This window comes from Monopterus albus, unplaced genomic scaffold (genome assembly GCF_001952655.1).
Source record: "Monopterus albus unplaced genomic scaffold, M_albus_1.0 scaffold38.1, whole genome shotgun sequence".
NCBI lineage: Eukaryota > Metazoa > Chordata > Actinopteri > Synbranchiformes > Synbranchidae > Monopterus > Monopterus albus.
In genome coordinates, this window is record NW_018127918.1 from 2927189 (window position 1) to 2945954 (window position 18766).

General features: G+C 39.4%; 2 protein-coding genes across 2 annotated transcripts in view; one reads left to right on the forward strand and one right to left on the reverse strand.

Annotated features, from left to right (window-relative positions):
* Positions 1 to 18766, forward strand: part of LOC109959351 (N-acetyltransferase 9-like) — a 561041-nt gene that overhangs the window by 329964 nt on the left and 212311 nt on the right. The gene's annotated exons all lie outside the window — the stretch shown is intronic.
* The window catches only part of capn5b (calpain 5b), a 29224-nt gene continuing 15757 nt past the window's right edge, over positions 5300 to 18766 (reverse strand). Inside the window, exons 4-13 of the mRNA XM_020598632.1 lie at positions 16526 to 16740; positions 15937 to 16123; positions 12993 to 13186; positions 11302 to 11379; positions 10866 to 11061; positions 10645 to 10767; positions 10326 to 10522; positions 8878 to 8999; positions 8162 to 8298; positions 5300 to 6281 (exon numbers count right to left, since the gene is read on the reverse strand). Coding sequence (XP_020454288.1) covers positions 6099 to 6281; positions 8162 to 8298; positions 8878 to 8999; positions 10326 to 10522; positions 10645 to 10767; positions 10866 to 11061; positions 11302 to 11379; positions 12993 to 13186; positions 15937 to 16123; positions 16526 to 16740 — 1632 coding nt within the window. The 3' untranslated portion in view covers positions 5300 to 6098. The remainder of the gene's footprint in view (positions 6282 to 8161; positions 8299 to 8877; positions 9000 to 10325; positions 10523 to 10644; positions 10768 to 10865; positions 11062 to 11301; positions 11380 to 12992; positions 13187 to 15936; positions 16124 to 16525; positions 16741 to 18766) is intronic.

Consider the following 18766-nt stretch of genomic DNA (forward strand, 5'->3'; position numbering starts at 1 on the left):
GAGGTAGTGAGCAAGAACATCTTCCTCTTGTAAATAAATGTGCTGAGTATAGTTTAACATCCATCGAAACATAGACACCATAAGGATAACTGTTAAATTAGATTGAGTAATGCTTTATTTTATGAGTCTGTAAATTCTAGTTTATTTAAAATAATCTCCCCATCAATTTCCTGGAAAGAACCATATAATACAGAGTGGTCAGTTAGTACACTTCTAGTTGCAGTATTTCTAAATGCCAAGCTAGCACAACCTTGAGATCTTTATTCAGAGGGTATCGGGGAGCTATGTCAACCAACAAATACAATACAGTATATATGAAGAATAAAGTTTAAAAAAATAAGTGAGTGTGTAATAAATATTATTTGTGGTTTAAATGGAGCAATTTCTTTTATTTGAATTAATTTGGAAATCAACAATAAACAACACAACTAGCAACACTATCTAAAACGACTAAAGTCTATTTTTCCTGCAATTAGTACAAAAGTACTTGATTCTTTCCAGGAAACAATCAAGAAATTATTTGGAAATAACGAACCTGTAAAATAAAGTTAATGACATTGCTGCTACTTTTATATACATACTGTATAATGCAGGCCACTGAATATAAAACATTATAAAACTAGATAGTATTAATGAATGTAAATATGCAACATAAGCCTTGTGCTTCACAAAGTATGTTTATCAAAGTAGCAACAGTAAATTAGGTTTTAAAACACTCTGACAACTAAAAATATATAATCTGTGATTCATAATGGTGCAAGAAAATCTGAAGAGGTTTTGCTACATGCACTGGCATTTTTGGATTCGTACAAAAGTCACCACCATTGTGAGCAGTTCACCTTCATCTGAAAGGTTTCTGATTTGGCATAGCCGTGCGGATAATATATACGTAAAACAGATGGTTAACAGTGACAGTCATAACACACTCACTGTCATAAGATCACAGTGTACAACAATTACAATGGGTAACCACAGCAATGCAGTAAATATCACTCCATGACAAAGACGGAAACAAAAAGGACAAGTAGTGGAGAACAAAGAGAGGTACAAAGAAAAACCCCAACAAAGGATAATCGGACCTGTCTTACGTTTATCCAACTGTTACATAGCAAACATCTTTACAGCATATAACTGTATAACCGCCTGCAAAACATCTTTTTACAATAAACCATTTGCCTTTTTGGCACTGCTGTAGCACAGGAGTAGAAACTTACAGAGGAACACAGTAGCAACATTTCACATTAAACTTGACATGCTGATATTTTGCCTCCCTACTTATTTTTACTGTAATACTGTGAATGACTCCCATATGTCAAAGCTGTCAGGCTGTGCGCCCATCATTATATGTTTGTATCACATCCACACACAAATAATAAAAAGAGGGAGCCACAAAATAAAACAACTGGTAAAACATGGTAGTGGCATCGAGTGAAGACAAAATCTGATGACGTCTGCAGGGAAGCTTTCATTATGAAGTAACAATAACATGGCACATTCATGAATACAAGTTGAATTCTTGACAGTCTTAACCCTTAAGAATACTGGGGTCATAAGCAAAACATCACATCCAACACTCTTCACTTTCTTTAAAGATGGCCTACTAAAATAAAAATGAGTAAGGTACAGCCACATGGTATCTGTTACCACGTGGTAAGATGCTGCAAAAGTGTTTCTTTATATTTGTAAAACAAAAGTATTGGTCAAGTACACTTGAAATGTGGCTGGTGAAGACACTTGCTTCAGTAATACTCCCAGTGGACAACTGAACCACAAAAGAGACATGACAGAACTGCATCCAGTGGACTTGAAGGGGTAAATTTGATGTTCATACAGGCTTTACTTCTTGGCACACAGGTGAACACGGTGTCACATTATTCATCTGCACATACAGTACAATGCAGAGATCTTGGTCTGGAATTAGCAACACAGATGTGACAATGAAAATGTGCCATCCAAGAGTATTGTGCTCACAATTAAATAACTTTGATTCTAATTAAGTTTACTTGCTGCTACATAGCAAGCTGATTGTTTTCAACATACGACTGAAGTCCATGTAATAAAACATTATAAAAGCAGCAACTGTATACAGATAACACACAACACCTTGAAGTATTTAATACTTGTTTCTTATTGGTGGCTAATTAACACCATGTTAAGGCTTCTATGGAATATCTATGGCACATGCGACTTCATCATATTTGCTTCCCCTGGTATTAATTTGTTATCGGACAAATTTACCCAAACTACAGCGTCTACACTGTTTCACAACTACAGCAGAAGCATAAATATCACTTTAAACACTGGTTGAAGTTAAACATTTACGTCTGAATTTGTATTCATGAATGTACCATGTAACTGTTATTAGCTTGGTCATGCTTATGCAAATATCCGTTTATTAGTTATGTATTAGACAGTCCAATCCACTTGTAATGCCACATGTGCAACCCAACATGATTTGGTGGCAGGCTGACACTTTTTATATTTTTAAACCCCTAACTGGGCTCCCTTCTGGGAGTTCCAGTGTGCGTCTGTACATGTGAGTCACCCAGGGTTCCTTCTTTGGGCTACTAGCGCATGGTAGTCATCATCCTTAAGACCCGTGTGGTCACATTACGTATCAACCAACAGTGATCACTGGCCTGCTTAAATCTTGATTACAGTGGAAAGTGGATGAAATTCCAACCAATCACGCTAATGTTGACTAGGAAGCAAGAAGGGATTTTGTCTAGTTTAGTCTCTAGCTGATGCCAGTGTCACTTTTTACCTAGTTTCTCAAGTTGTGACTACAGTATACAGTATTTTCTTTCCTAGAAGCCTGAAATTTCATACTGTAGGTCCTTGCTCTTTTTGTAAAACAAGATATATACAGTGTTGACATGATATTTCATTTGAAAATAGCTGGTAACACTAATATAGACAGCTAGAACTCTAAGCTTGGTTCACTGAGCAGGCACAAGCACAAATTGAGTAAGGACATTATTTCTGGCAGCCATTAGGATTAGGACACAAAGTCATAACTTGGAAAACAGGATAGAAATCATTTATGTCGAGTCGCATACAAAACTTTTTTTCATCCAGATGTTAGAAAAGTCTTTGAAGATTCATAAAATACTGTATCTTCAGAATAGCAGTAAGCTTTTGTTCAAGGACCTATGGTTTCTTTTTTTTTTGAAGATCACCAGATTATTATTATTATTATTTTCAAAAAAGTGGATGCTTAGCTCTGTCTCTGTGACTCAATTGTAATGGTGATCCATGAGAGGCACAAACTGGAGCTAATGTCACCCCCTGATCTGTGTAGTCAATTTCACCAAATCCATGCAGCAACCGATGCCTTTGGCACCAATATTCCAAACAAATGTAAGTCTCTCTTAACGTTTACAAGCTGATTGTGTAGATATTCACAGTACTGACCTGGGTGGGGGGTGGGGGTTGGTCAAGAGTTACACAAATACGTATGTACAGTCAGACCTGGAAGTTGTCCTGTACCATAGCTGACTACTAGGAGGCTCCACTGGAGCAGTTATTATTTAAGTGCCTTTCACAAGAATACTTCATTGGTACTTAGTGAGGAGGGAGACGAGTTTCTGTCGTCAAACAAAAACCAGCAACTATCTATGCACATGTTCCCATGTCTAACCTTCCTCTTGTTGGCACTACAGTTTCTAACACTGGCTGTCTATCAGCAAATTCAAGCCTAACTCTCATTTCTGTCCCTCTGTCAGGCTGAACACAACATAAAAGAGCACACAGAGAAAAAATAGCACCTAAATATTAGTCAACAACAGATGCTAGAGGCATTATGAATGCACCACTGTGTTACAAGACATAACTGTTTCAAACCCGCTGATATGGTCAGACTGACATGAGGTGCATTAGTGTAGACATGCTGACTGTTCAAAACTAGCATTTCCAAGACTTTTGAGATAGAAAGAATAAATATATATATTAACAATTAAATAGTACAATACAAGGCCATGAACATATTGGAAAATAACCCATGCAAGACACATTTATAAAGATGCTGTACATAAAGGTGGAGTCCATTAAATGCTATGTAACAGTTCAAGTAATGGTAAAAGGTGCTGAAAAAATTAGAAAAATGAACTTGACAGCTTGTAAGAGATTAGTCCACTGTTTGTTTGTTTGATGTTCAAAGGAAAGGTCTAATGGAAGTAACTTACATTTTTACTGTTTTTAATGAAACAGGAGAAAAGACTAAGACATACGCTAATGATATTGCACATTTGACAAAACAAAAAACACAAGTTGAAATTTTTTTCTGGACCTCAGATACAAAAAGCCCACTAGGGGCTAAAAGGTCACATTGGATGGCAATATGTTCTATGCAAGAAATGCAATGGATCACAAGAGATAGATTACAATATACCAATGTTGGTTAAAATGCAAAACCCCTCTGAAATCACTGGACATTTCACCCCATGTTCATTGTTGTTTTCCTGCTGTGGAGGCAAAGCCAGGACCAAGGTGATGGCACAGGTTGTTTGGCAGAATGTCTCCTCTTGCTATTCCTCTTTCTTTCATCATAAAGGGCCTTTTCACCCCATTAAAACTGAATAAAGTGCAAGGTGTGTTTCCCCGTAAAGGGCTGTATTCCTTTCAGTTCACACCTTTCCACAGAAATTGTTTTCTTCCAAGTAAATGTGGATTGACAGATATACATTTACCCAAACACTCCCAGATATTCAGGACAGCACTGAAACTAGCAGGGGACACACACACAAACAAACACACACGCCTGTTCTGTGCCAACAGCAGAAGCACAGCTGCAGTCTCTTGGGGTCACGTGGCATGGGTCTTTGGCCCAGGCCAACAGACTCAAGTCAGAGGAAGTGTCAGGCAGTGGTGTTGCCATTAAGAGATGATGTGGCACAGGGGGTGGCGGTTTGTAACTTGCCTCGGCCTAGGCCAGGCCAGTCCAAAAGGGACTAAGCGAGTGAAGGGCCTGGCTCATCTTTGGTCCCATAAAGCACTTGATTTATGTCTGCGCGAATCTTTGCACTCCGCTGGACTGGGAAGGTGTACACATAAAGGGGAGAGGGGTTGGGTATTCTCAAAAGCACCGGCTGCTAAGCTACGACTGGATAGAGGTGTGTCACAGGCAGAGTTCAGTTTTTTTAAGCCATGCAGTTTGAGATCGTCCATAGCAACCGGCAGAAAGCATTTCAGGTATTTTCAAACGATTCTAGTGATGGAAGACGGGAGGCAAGATTTCACACATGATTGCGCTCACAGAACAACACAGAAAAGCTCTCACGAGAGGGAGAAAATAGCTGCTGTTGGCCTTTGTTTGTAAAGTCCACAGTAAAAAGTGACAGACAGTGCTGCATGCTCTCCAAAGCACCGGCAACCTGCTGAAGACTTGAGGTGTCTGGGTGGGCCGATTGGGTGGGAGGATCATCCACAGATACAAAAGAGTATAAGTTATGCCAGTATATAGAAGACTGAAACTAAAACTATGACAATAAGGGTTGCAATGCTGATTTTAAGGAACACAAATTCAGGCTGTGCTAACACTGAGGACAGCAAATGAGAACATAATGAGTATTTCACATAACCCCCCACCCCCCGTCTCCTCAAGCTGGAAAGACAGACTCAGCCTTAAGGCAATGCATAGCCCTTGGAAACATTGGCACATGCATGGCGAGTGCAGAAAGGTCTACATGTATGTGTATGTTGGTGTTTGTACGTAATAATAATGGGTCAGACTCCCTATGCTGTTTCTCCGAGACTAACTACAAAACATGCAATGAAACTTACTTTAAAAAGAAATGTCTAAAGCCAGTACTAAATAATGGAGAACATTAGGCAGGAATGTATTCAAAGATATTCAATACAACCCCAAATATTGTCTAAGGACACCTTGCATCCAGAAATGTCAAAAAAACCCTATAACAAATCTAAAATTAGATGCAGAAACATAAAAAAACTGGGAAAAATACTAAGACACACAAAAGTGGCAGAAGAAAAGACAGTGAGCTCCGATAGTGGTTGGAGGATGAACGGTGAACATGAATGGTAGGCACGATTAAATGCCACCTTGAGTGTTGATCATTCTAACTATATAAATGATTGTATCAGATGTTGGTGAGCGTGGTGGAGGTGATGAGGCGCACAGTGAGCGTGCCTGGAAGGTCACTGTCTTGGCGGTTACCCTTGTCACGAAGGTGAAGCGTGTGCTGCTCCTGCCGCTCATTGGGGCCGCTAAATAGGATTACCTGACCCAGGAAGGTGTCCACAATCATGTTCTTGTTGTAGATCTATTCACCGCTCATGAGAGGAAGGCAGAGATCCCGACGCAAAAGGGAAAGTAGAATAAGACAGAAGAAAAAGACAAAAGGCAATAAACAACCGCAAAAGAAGGGAAAAACTGCAGAAAATGCACAAGGGACAGACATTAAAGGATAGGGTTGCAAATTGTCAAGCAAGGGAAAGATGCCCACATGAACACTGAAACAGGTTTTGCTTGCTGTAATCATTCCTCCTGTTCATTCTTGCCATTGTTCTCGAGTTCAGTGCAAGTGATGGGGAACGAGATCCAAGGTCATCATTCTGTTCATAAATGTACTGATAAGTTTATCTAAAGCTAATGAGGCTTCAGACATCTGAGTATGTGAAATTAAGTATTTTTATGTCTTTTCAGTGTAAAATTTCCTGCCTGTGTTTTCCTGAGCATTTTTTACTAAAAAAGCTTTAACTTTGATTGAGGACTGATGTCTCACATATTACGTTTCAGATAAACTTAAATGCATTTCTGCACAAAACAGACCTAGGACTTTAGAGGTCATTAGAGGTCAAGCAATGCATAAATCAGAAGGAACCTTTCTTAAATAGAATTCTTGTCTGTATATACAGTACTTAAATACATATTTGTTGTAGGTAGCTATTAATATAAAACCACATAAGTGTTGACAGTGTGTGGGAGTTTATTTTTTTAACTGTAAAATATATATAAAATCCAAAGTGCAGACCAATGGTTGGTGAAAACAGAAGGAACTAGAATTACTGCTTCACTGTTGTATACCTCCACCAACCAGTCAAATTCATGGGTATGGGACAGAAGTGAGGTCACTGACCTTGACCTTTGATCACCAAAATCTAATCCATTCATCCTTCAGTCCAAGTGGACATTTGTGCCAAATTTGAAGAAATTCCCTCAAGGTGTTCCTCAGATATTGCATTCTCAAGAACGGTACAGATGTAAGGAACTACACAGTGCCAGACGCCTTGCTATTACAGTGATTTTGTATCGTCTGTTGGTTTGTCAGCTAAACAGCAGCACAATAAAACATGTCTGAAGAAAGTTTAATAATTTCCAGGAAAAGGCCAGCATCTCAGATGTAAGGTTTAGATGGACCATTAACAAGACATGAGCTGCTTGGTTGCAGGGCTTTGCCATGATGAAAATGTAGGTCAGCCATTTGTTAGTACAGCGGTTTTCAAAGTGTGAGGCATGCATCCCCTGGGGGGCACCAGAGGACTTCAGGGGAGGTACAGCATGAAGAAAAATACCAAATAAATAAATAAATAACTGTAAACATCAAACTTCAGCTCAGCTATGTGTGGGGCAAAGTGGTTCGATTTGTAGTACCTACAGTGAAAGAGGAGAGAGTTTGTGGCAAGCAGAAAATGAAGGAAGTATGACAATGGTTATTTAAAGTTTGAATTTTCATGGACTGGTCCTGATGATGCTCCACTGGCACAGTGTATTAGTTGCAAGGTGGCAGTATGAGACCTTGTACACTCCGGCTTTATACTGAGACCGAGCACCCAAATTTGGTGATCATGACAGAAGAGGTTTTTGATAGGAAACTAGAGGAATCACAGGCACAGAAGAAAGTAATTCAGACATTTAGCACTGTGAATTCCACATTGCACTGCGTTACACACAGCTAAGGCAGGTATATGGAACACATACGATGTGGAGTGATATGAAAAGCAGCACTTTGCATGGTGTGCAGTAATGATTTGGCTTGGTGGCCAACTGAGTTTGATGTGTTCAAAAATGATTTGACTTGACTAAAATGCTTTTATGATCTCCCCTGAGGGGTGGCTCCCTTTCCCACACTTTCCCAAACCTATGTTGGCATATACTATAGCTATAGCCCTACAGATGGAAGACTGCAGAGTGACAGCTCACCTCGATGTGAATACCATCCTTGGGTTTCTTGCGGTAGAACAAGCCTTTGATGTCAAAATTTGGGCATTGAGTGTCCTTATGAACTGGTGAACGAACCCGCTCTCCTTCACAGGTGATGATCACGTAAGGATCTACAGCTGCAGGAAAGTCTTTAGATAAATACAATTGCTCATAAAAGACACAGATTACCATGTGTGCACTTGGTTTGTTTGCAACAAAGGAATATCAATATTAAAGCCATTATGTGGAGGCAATAAATATTTCTGACTGTGGCACCAATCGGTGGACACTGTGGCATTCAGCATAATGACCCAGCCCAAGACAGAATCAGCAGTGTGGGAACACTGCACAGAATGTTACACTGGGATTGTCTACTTTCTTTTTAAACTTAAAGCATCAAAATTCACTGAAAGATGCTATAATTCCTTAAAAATCTACACATTGTGGTTTTAAAGGTGAATGAGATGTAAAAGCTCCAATCCTATGCACACATCAAAAGCTTCAAGAGGGTAACTACAGTATACTGCAGGCTACAACTAAATAAGTAACTATAGCTTCAGCAGATGGTGCTGTGGTACCTTGTGCTTTGCTCAGGAATTTTTTCTTGTTTGGACTGAGGCTGTGAAAATCTGAGTGAGTTTACAGTGCTTTACCACACAGAAACATGATCATTAACATATGCAAAACAAGATACAGCTGCTATGCAGTGGTCCTACCTCCATTGGAGTCCTGTCCCTGAAGACCCTCAGCATTCAGTACATAGACCTGAGTGACCAGCTGAGGGTAGCCACACATCCCTGTCCAACATGTCTGAGGAGGCTCGTCCAGAATCAGCTCTCTGGAAGAGACAGTGCGGCGAACCATTCAAGCTTACTGGACTGATGTACAGTTTGTCTTCAGGCATCATTAGTAGTTCTGTTCTGCCATACAAATACAGAATGCACCAACTACAGAACACATGAAATTGCAGGATGTAGCTCGGTGCATTTTGTCTTTGTAGGACAGTGTTTTTGCACAGTACACAAGGGAGCTACATTAGTATGCATCAACACAGTGCTTAACCAATAACAACATAATGCCTTGTTCAGTCTGTGAGATGAGTTGAGAGCAAAACTGTCTGGCTAACCAGTACATACAGGTACAGTATATTCTGTCCTACAGTATGCAATTTTATTGTGACATGATCATTCTAGAGATTCAAATCAACACTGATAAATGAACTAAGCCAGTTAAATTTGCAAACACACATCTGCTTTATTATTTCAGCCTTCTGTCCAGCCTAAAAACAGCTTTTTCAAAATGATCTCCAGAGCGTATGCTTCTTAATTCTCAAAATATCACAGAGACTGTGAAGCTTTTTCAACTTGCCACCCCAGCTTCTTGTGTAACCATGGCAATCACAGAAACTACAGTGAGGGAAACAACAGGTATGAGTTATTTGAATAACATGCCTCTTCACCAGCAGACACACGTGATGCAACAGCAGCTTTAGATATGAATTATCTGGTTAGTAATAATAAACAATATTTATGCCAATTAGCAAAACTATCTGTATTATTCATGTGACAATGTTAATTAATTTCTCTGTTACTACAATCCACTATGTTAAGATGCATGATGAGATTATATGAGCTGGATAGCTGTAAATGCTGGTAGGACATGACTGCCATCGTGCCATTGTGCCCTTGTGCTGGGGATTCAAATCAGAAAACACTGATGGTAACTGCTCGCTGTCTAGAAGCATCTTGACAGGTTGAGATTCCAGAGATGTAACCAGGCAAGTCTGTAGTTGCTCATTCACAATCATGGCTATATGGCAGTTAAGAAAAGACCACTTTATATCATCCCTAACTTTATTTTTGATCACTCCTCAATCACAAAGCTGTTGTGATTATCCTGCATTTATGTTTATTAGATGACGTTCTGGGTATAAAATAATGAGATGGTTAGCTTGACTCTCTGTCGCGCTCCTAACCAAATTTTGATGTTTGCCAGCTGAAGAGCAGATTTAGTCATTGTTCTGTTTAGTGTGGTCTGGCTTAATGTGGATGTAGTCTCCCAAGTTATGAGAATAAATCAACGCTCATAAGATTTGATTTTAGGTCTAGCTTTCAGTGAGATATGGGAGCACCTACAACTGGGTAGAAACAGGAAATAGATTTACTTGCAGTCTGAAGGCACATCAGTGAAGACACGGAGCAGGAAGTCACCCTGCTGCCTGGGGTCGAAGGTTGTGGGAATGATGACATAGCGGCCCTCCTTCAGTTCCTTCCTGAGGAAGACACAGCGTGAGTTGATGTAGATGGAGCCCGCTACTTTCTGCTGGGCTGAGTGCATACGATACTTTCGATTTAGCTCCACCTGCAGGATGAAAAGACGTCAGAGTGAAAAACTGGTAATCACACATTTATTAACTATTCACATATGGAAAGTGTTATGGAGGTGTCATCCGTGCTTGTGCATATTTATGTGTGCCTTTCTACCCGGTGAATATCGAAGCCTATAGCGAGGTTTTCCCCTTTGCCCTCTTTGTGTGTGGCTCGCTTTTCTTTTTGCTGTAAGCAGATCAGCACCTCATCTTCTACCTTCTTCACATCAAACACATACTGAAAAGAGGGAAAAGGGACATCATATAACACTTCAACAGGAGTCACACTCTGCTGTGTGACATACATGTACTGTACATATCACTACCTCAACTAACCTGTGGGTTTTGCAGGAAGGTGGCCTTGTGATTGATGCAGCCTCCGGACCGGTTGCGGAGGGGGTCCTGACGGTGGATCCAGGAGCCTCTCATCACCTCCTCCTCCCAGGTTTTATGAATGCTCAGATAGGAGGTGTTGATGAGGCGGCACAGGATCAAGTCAGTAAAGTACTGGCAGAAGTCGTCAAACGTCATCCTGCAGGAGGGCAGGAAAAGAAGAGGATAGAAGACACCAGAGAGAGTGGATACTGACTACAGGGAATGCATTAGCATCAGTTGAGGTGAGGCGTTTCCATCAAACAACCAGGACTATAGAACGAAGATGTAATCACTCCCATGCCATTGAACTTTCATGTCCACTCCTACCATGCCAGTTTGACAACAATAAAGTTTGAGGGAAAAGGAACAATAAAATCAATATAGTAATGGTTCTCACCAGAACTCGCCGTCGTCCTGCACGGTGACACCCAGCTTTTCTCTCTCACTCTTGCTCACCTTGTTCCACTCCTCTGAACTACATTGAACCAAGACATGAGAACAAAGACACACAAACAGCATGACAGTTACTGTCTGATATTCACTGCTCAATTAAAAAAAACAATCTTTTTGATACTATTTTATGAATAAACTGGCTTTATTGTCACGTTTTAATGTTTTATGAAGTTTCCATTTCTACATACTGTGCATCAGTTTTACAACTTTAGGGATCAGATATCTTGCATCCTGCAGATAGGGTTACAGGTGAATTTTAGATGGATACAGTATATTAATATTTGATATTTTTTCAATACTTGCTTTAAAACTATCAATTTTCAGGCCTGCTATAGTGGCACTTTATTTACATCCACTGCAGAGAGATCCAGGCCCAGGTTTATTGCAAGACTGATATTAGGTTCTATTTGACTGTATTTTATTTTTATTTAATCTGTCTCCCTGTTTTCAGGTCTGTTCCTGTTTAAGTAGTTTTTTTTACAGGTATAAATCCATCACTGTATAATAAAATATCTCCTTTTTAAAAAAAATGCGGTCCGGAGGCTGCAAAAACACAGTTTTAAGTACTTTCCAGTCACCATTAGTGAAGCTCTGAAACACTACCTCCATAAATGTTTGTAAAGTCTTCTCACTGCTCAAAGTGGTAAACGTTTAATGTAAAATATATACAGGAAGCAATTCATTTTATTTGTAGAACAGTAAAATATGTATAGAGGGATATTTAGTTGTAAATCTTTTAATAATCATCCAATTGTAAATTTTATTTCTCAGTAATTTCATTTATCACGTTCAGACATAAATCATGTACGTGTCTATTCCTCATGGGTCTTATTATGTTAAAGTGTCAGTTAAAAACACATTGTATGCTTATCTGTTACTGTGAATCATACCTAAACATCAAGATCCATTCTGTATTCACTCCTCAGGGGAAACAGGCATTTACTGGACACATCAGCTCTGTGTTTATGCCTTTATGTTTATAATTCACTGACAAATGTCCACATCTCAACAGTCTGTCAGACTCCATTTACAGTAAACAGGTTTTATCAAACCATGAATAAATTATTCAGTGTGAGCGAGTGAATGATCGAGAAAGAAGAGAGATGACTCACGTTGCTTTAATAACATCTTTCTCTCTTTTGCCCTTATTAATAATTCAGGCTCCATTATGATCCAGCTTTACCACCTCCCTGTTTGTTTCACAAAGTCTGGTAGCTAGCAATTCAAAGACAGAGAGCTTGAACTTTGCCTGTTGCCATAACAAGTGTATGGTAGAAGAAAGTAAAACTGGACTGAAACACACTCTTCTCTGTGTGTCAATTTCTGAGAGACCAAAATAACCAGTGCAATTGAAATATTAAAATTTAATTGAAATTGGTTATACTTGTACTGGTCAAAACATGGTCACATATGCTCCTCTGGCATTATTAACCAGTCAAACATTTAGACACACTTCTCCACTGAATTTAATGGAAAAGTGTGTCCAAAATTATGATTGATAGTGTAGATCACTGTACAATATTAAGGAATATGAATGAAGAAGGCTCAGTGAGCTTTCATGACACAAAAGCTAAGATTTGCCAAGCTGCTGTAGTTCATCTATGCCTGTACAGTAGGTGACAGTGTTGTGGTTACCTGTCACTCCAAGGGCCGCTCCATTCTTTCTCCCCCCAGGGGTTCCTCATGCGAATCATATGCAGCTTCTCCGACTTGAAAAAGGCCAGTAGTCCGTGACCTAGACGCACTTTCCGTACATCTGTCACAGCATAGGCGTGGCCTTTGACCAGGCCACAGTCCAGCCGTGCCTCCATGTCCTCTATTGTAGTCGCCTGGGAAACAGCAAAACAGGGAAGCTTACTGGTGAAAAACAGATATTATTGTGAATCACAAAAAATAATAATAATAAACGAGGAAGGTTGTTACAGTTGTCTGGGAAATTGTTTACAGGTAGATTTTTGGAAACGGTACATAGAGACGCTGTTACAGACTGCAGCAGCTTTTTGTTTCGCTGAAACTGTATTTCTAGTAGCTTGGGATGTGGTAAACACATAGGTTGTTGTTGCTGAAAAAGCACAAACAGTGAGGGTGTAGAAGACTGTACAGTTATTGCTGAAACATTAACAGATCATTTTGTTTGATTACAGCATGGGTACAGCGGTTTTGGCCATGGGTTGTATTGATAAATATTCTAACTACCAGAACCTGATATACATAAAATAATTTTCAAAGAAGAGACCCAATCCAAGGGGGACCTGAGCAGAGCCAAACCCAACTTGAACAGAACTGAGGATAAGTGGACAAAATCCATACTGCAATCGACCCTAACATGAAAGAGAACACAAATATTGGCAGCATGTTTCACTATCAGTTGATTCAATCAATTAACAAGCAGCAATACACACTGGAATAATAATATTGCCCTAAGAATTTGGAGTAATAGAAATGAAAATAATTTATATGCTTAATATTTATACAAAGAAAAATTTCCACCTGCTGCACCAGCAATAGCACATTCTGTAGCTAACTGGGCAAAAGACAAAAGAATGTTCCAGTCTATTAAATAGCTGTGAATCAATCAATAAATCAAATTCAATAAATAAAGTTTGATTTCAAATTAGATATTAGATTAAGTAAAGCAAAATTCTGATCCACTCAGGTAACAGACACATTGACACATAGACCAAATACCTGTAGCAGAAAAACTAGTAGCAGAATCCAAACCTGGGCCGACTCAGGTCCCAGGTTGGGTTATGGTTATTTAGAGCCTAGTAAACCTGGGAAGGTCTCTAGGACTCATCTCAAGAACAAAATTCTAGATAGGGCGTATTTAGCAGAGTAAAGAGAATTACAAAGAAGTTCTGGAAGATACTATAACTAGTGCTAGGATGTTCTTGACTGGCTAGATCGACAAGTAGCCATGCAACTAGTCACTATGACAGCAAGCTTCTAGATCCAAATATTTCATAAGGACATGCAGATGAATAACTGTGCATCTTGTAAAGCCATCTTAAAGTTTTGCAACATATGTTTTCATGGCTTCTTGAGGAAGCACATTAGAGGGAGGTGTTGCTTGGGAAACCACATAGTGGAAGACTTTTGATGAGTGCAGGTGATCGATCAAATAAAAGTGGTGTGACCATTTTAAATGTGAGTAATGGACTATTTGGTCAGCTTTGGTGATAAGAGGAAATGGGGAAAGACTCATTAGGCAGAGTTATCAGAAAATTGGTTTTTCAATCCAATAGTTATCTGTTCAGTACATTTGGCTTTTATGCGACACATTATCCTGCAAATTTCATACATTGTTTTATCCTTACAATAACAGAGATTTGGATCTGATGTGTTGTTTTCCTGTCCCCCTTGAAGCCGGTCTCTCTTTTCTGAAAGAGGAAGCTCACAAGGCCAACGTCATCTGTCATCACCATTTCTCTCCTGTTTTGTGCCATTTTTTAAAATCTGTCCAAGAAAAATAAAATTCATTAAGACTAACAGGAGAACAGCCATACTCATTGATCCATGAATATTAGCATCCAACATACAGTGTCTCCCAAAGAATAGGTGTAGAATTCATGCATCCTCAAAACAATTTGTAATTGAAGAATACAAGTTAAAGTAATAAGAACAATGGCAAAAGGTGAAAATGCATTTCTGTGCTCTCATTACTCTTTCTATTGAATAATAGACTCTCCAGAATAAAATCTCATGTATTTAAAAAGAGCCATATCATTTAAAATGTGAAAAGCACCAGAATCTGACTCACATTAAAGGATCGGATCAGGATTTCTCAAGTTGGTCTTAAAGCAATACTGATGTGCCCATATGTACAGTGCGTGAGAACAGGTCTTGGTCGTTCTAACTTTTCCTGCTCTCCACACCGGCCCGTGAGGTTTCCACACAAAATGTCGCTATGCTGTAAAAAACTAGGGACAAAATACATAGTCCTTTTCTGTGTAAAAATGTACTCCAATGTTGTGGGGCTCAAACGATGGGTCAGCTGACCCACTAAGATAATTTGCAATCAGCATTTTTCAACGTTAGTATTTCAGATTTCCCTCTTTGGTTCCTAGGATAGTAGTTTGTTGTTGAGCTGTTGCAGATTTTTATACAGCAATTTTTTTTATAAATGAGAATGGGTGAATACTGTATTACTGCATTGCTAGCACTGTCATTTGTGAACATGTTAGCAACTAACTCAATATAACACTGTGCCTAACAGATCTGCTAATGTGACCGTAGATTCTTAGTCTTTCCTTGAGTATGTGCTAAGAGCAAAACGCTTTTGTCAACATGTTTGCCTCATACATGTGGCTGAGGTGATTGTTAGAGAACAATCACTATGGAAGAAATCCTCTGCATACACTCCTGAAGTCTGCTCGTGTTTGGTGAGGAACTTGTGTGTGTGTGTGTGTGTGTGTGTGTGTGTGTGTGTGCAGTGCCACATCTTTATATATATAAATAATGAATTAAAACAATGTGTTAAGGAAAAACCTAAATGAATCTAAATCTAAGCAATCAGGTCTAAAAGGCATCCCTCTGCTGAGTTGCAGTGTCTGATTTTGCCATGTAGCTCTATGCTTACCCTAATGGAGCAGCTGATAAGGCCGTCTCTGTTGTGGACTTTGAGAACTCTTTCAAACAGCTGGTTACGGCCAACTTCATCAGTAGCCATCTGACCCTCCAACAAGTCCACAGGCTCTGAAACACCACCAGTGAAGTCCACCAGGGCATCGGCTGGGTTTCCTCCATCCAAAGCCTCATAGCAGCCATAAAACCCGCAGAAGTGGAAGACAGCTGAGTAATGATTATTAAAGCTACAACTATTAAGAAGGTCAAAAAATGTATCATTTATAATTTTTTAGGCAAAACTTCAAATTATTTGCTTGTTGCAGCTTCTCCAAGGTGAGGATTTTTGCTTTTCTTGGTTTTAAATTCAGTATCTTTGGGTTTGGGACTTGGTTGGATTTTCTTTATTTTTGTGTTTAATAAATCACATGTTTAATTGGTTAAGAATTTTTATAAAATGAAAAAATAATCATAAAATAATCTGTAGATTAATGGTGAATGAAAAACAAGTCTTCAACCTCAAGTTAGATATTGTCTGAATTCTGAAAAAGACAGGTGTATTCACTGCATGTTGCAATTGCATCTGTCTATCTATTGGCACTGATACTAACTTGGCATAGGCCTTTTCCACCAGGGCACTCCAGAACTCGTTGCTGTCGTCGGAGTGGCAGTAGACCAGCTGGTTGTCCACCGTCGGTAGCCGGTCGTCAATCACCACATCCACCCATTCTCCAAAGCGCCAGAAGCGGAAGTGGAAAATCCCAGCATACGAGTCTGGCTTCTCTGTGTCCCATTCCTGTTCCTTCCAATCTGGAATAACCTGGAGGAGGGTGACAAGGGGGGAAGAGGAGTTGAGGGCAGGAAAGCCAAATGAACAGCTGTCAGTGCATGGAGCATAAATAATGTCAAGGTGTAGTGGACTGTCAGGTTGAGCCAGAATCCCCTCTTGTCTGCTGATGAATTTAGCTTTAAGGGACAAATTTATCACCTTGGCTCTCGCTCATATATCCAGCTGAAATAGGACATGGGTGAGAGGTAATAACTGTTTGACTGCAGTGTGTGTGAGAGCGAGAAAGAGAGCTGCCGACATTTGCTGTGGTCCAGTAAAACCCCTATAATCCACCCTCCACCTTAGTTATTATTTTGACAAGGAAGGTGAAAAACAAGAGAAAAGTCATAAAACACCTGAAATGATAATGAACAATGTATTTGTAAGAGAAATATTCATTTTGTTTTGTTCATTGGACTGCACAAATTTATCTTGAGCCCACTTTGGGGAAATTGCCACTTCAGTGATCAGGTTAACATTTGGAGTGTGAACCAGTAAAACCAAAATGAGTCAAAAGATGATGAAGCAGACCATAAAGCTGAGGGGAACTGCAAAATCCTGTACTAATACTGGTTGGCTGGTCACTACAAGGGCCACCTTTCACATTATACTTATTCATTTGATCAAGTGCTAATACAAAAATATTAATCAGTGCAGATTTAATGTTGAGGTTTTGTTTAGTAAGTACATATCTAATCAAGACAGAGCATTCCTTGGGAAGCATGAATCTACTCCAGAACTTCTATTCTGATCCCTGATGATGCTGCATGATAAGAATGTAAACATATGAAATGCCTAAAACATTTGCACAATACTGTATATTTACTATGTTGATATATCTATAATCTATCTTTAGAATAATCTGTGTTTTTTTTTGTAGATGGGTGATGTCAAAGCACGTACTCTGCCTTTAAATACTGATTAAATCAATGTCTGGAGTGTGTCCAGAAACACATGCTTCACAGCCACAGCAAGCGGTGTAACAAGTACTTTGGGCACTTTGTCGTGTTGTGATTACACTTTAAAAGTTATGAAGCATTATCCCATTGCTATTCTATTATCCCACTGTGACTCTGTGTCATAACAGAGCACCCAACCTAGAGATGACCTGTGAAAGGGCATCTATGATGTACGAATATGGCATGCAATAAAAACTGAAAACGATACAGTGACCGACACTGCATATTAACAAATTGACAGTGTTCCAGTAGATGTCCTTGGAGATGTCTGGTTGCACTACACTAACTGAACAGCAGTTCCTGTCAAACCTCTCTGTGGGAGGTGACACTCTGCCGATGGAGAAAATCTGGCTGGGTCCATTAGAAGGAGCAGAAAGAGGAAGAAAAAAAAAAAAGCACTGCACCACAGAAACATCGCAGTCATTTTAAAATCCTTCTGGAGGCAATCACTTTTGCACTCCACCTTGCTATTGCTTACTTTCTCAGTGAATAGTGAGAAAGCAAAGGCCATCTATCTCAGCTATCGTCTGAGCTCAGTGTCCCTCTGCAGCTACTGAACTCTGGTAGGTAAGTGACCTGATGACTGACCAGAAACACAAGCAGAAGGCACCTTGGCTTCTCCTGCAGTTAATACATATATACATAGGGGAATAAAGAAGCTTCCCTCTCACCCTATAGATTACATCACCAACAAACAAGGGACCACTTTATACTCTAACAAAACAGCTTTGATGTACACACTTAATACTTTTTGGACAACAACAGAGCTCTATGGAAATAATAAAAAGGCAAAGTCAGGTTTAGTAGGATAATTCATACACATGTTATTAAGATACATTCAGTGTTGTTTTGGTCTTTTCACAAGATTTATTCACTGAGTATAGAATAACAAAAATACAGAAAATCACCAGACTCATCCTTTAATGTCAGACATTAGAGTCAGGGATCTGTAGCTAAGCAAACACGTGAGACAAACTTATGTGTGACAAACAGTACTAAACGCAGTTCCCTGAGGGCAGTGTTGTGCTGTGGCTGCAAATGTTATTAGATCTGGTTGC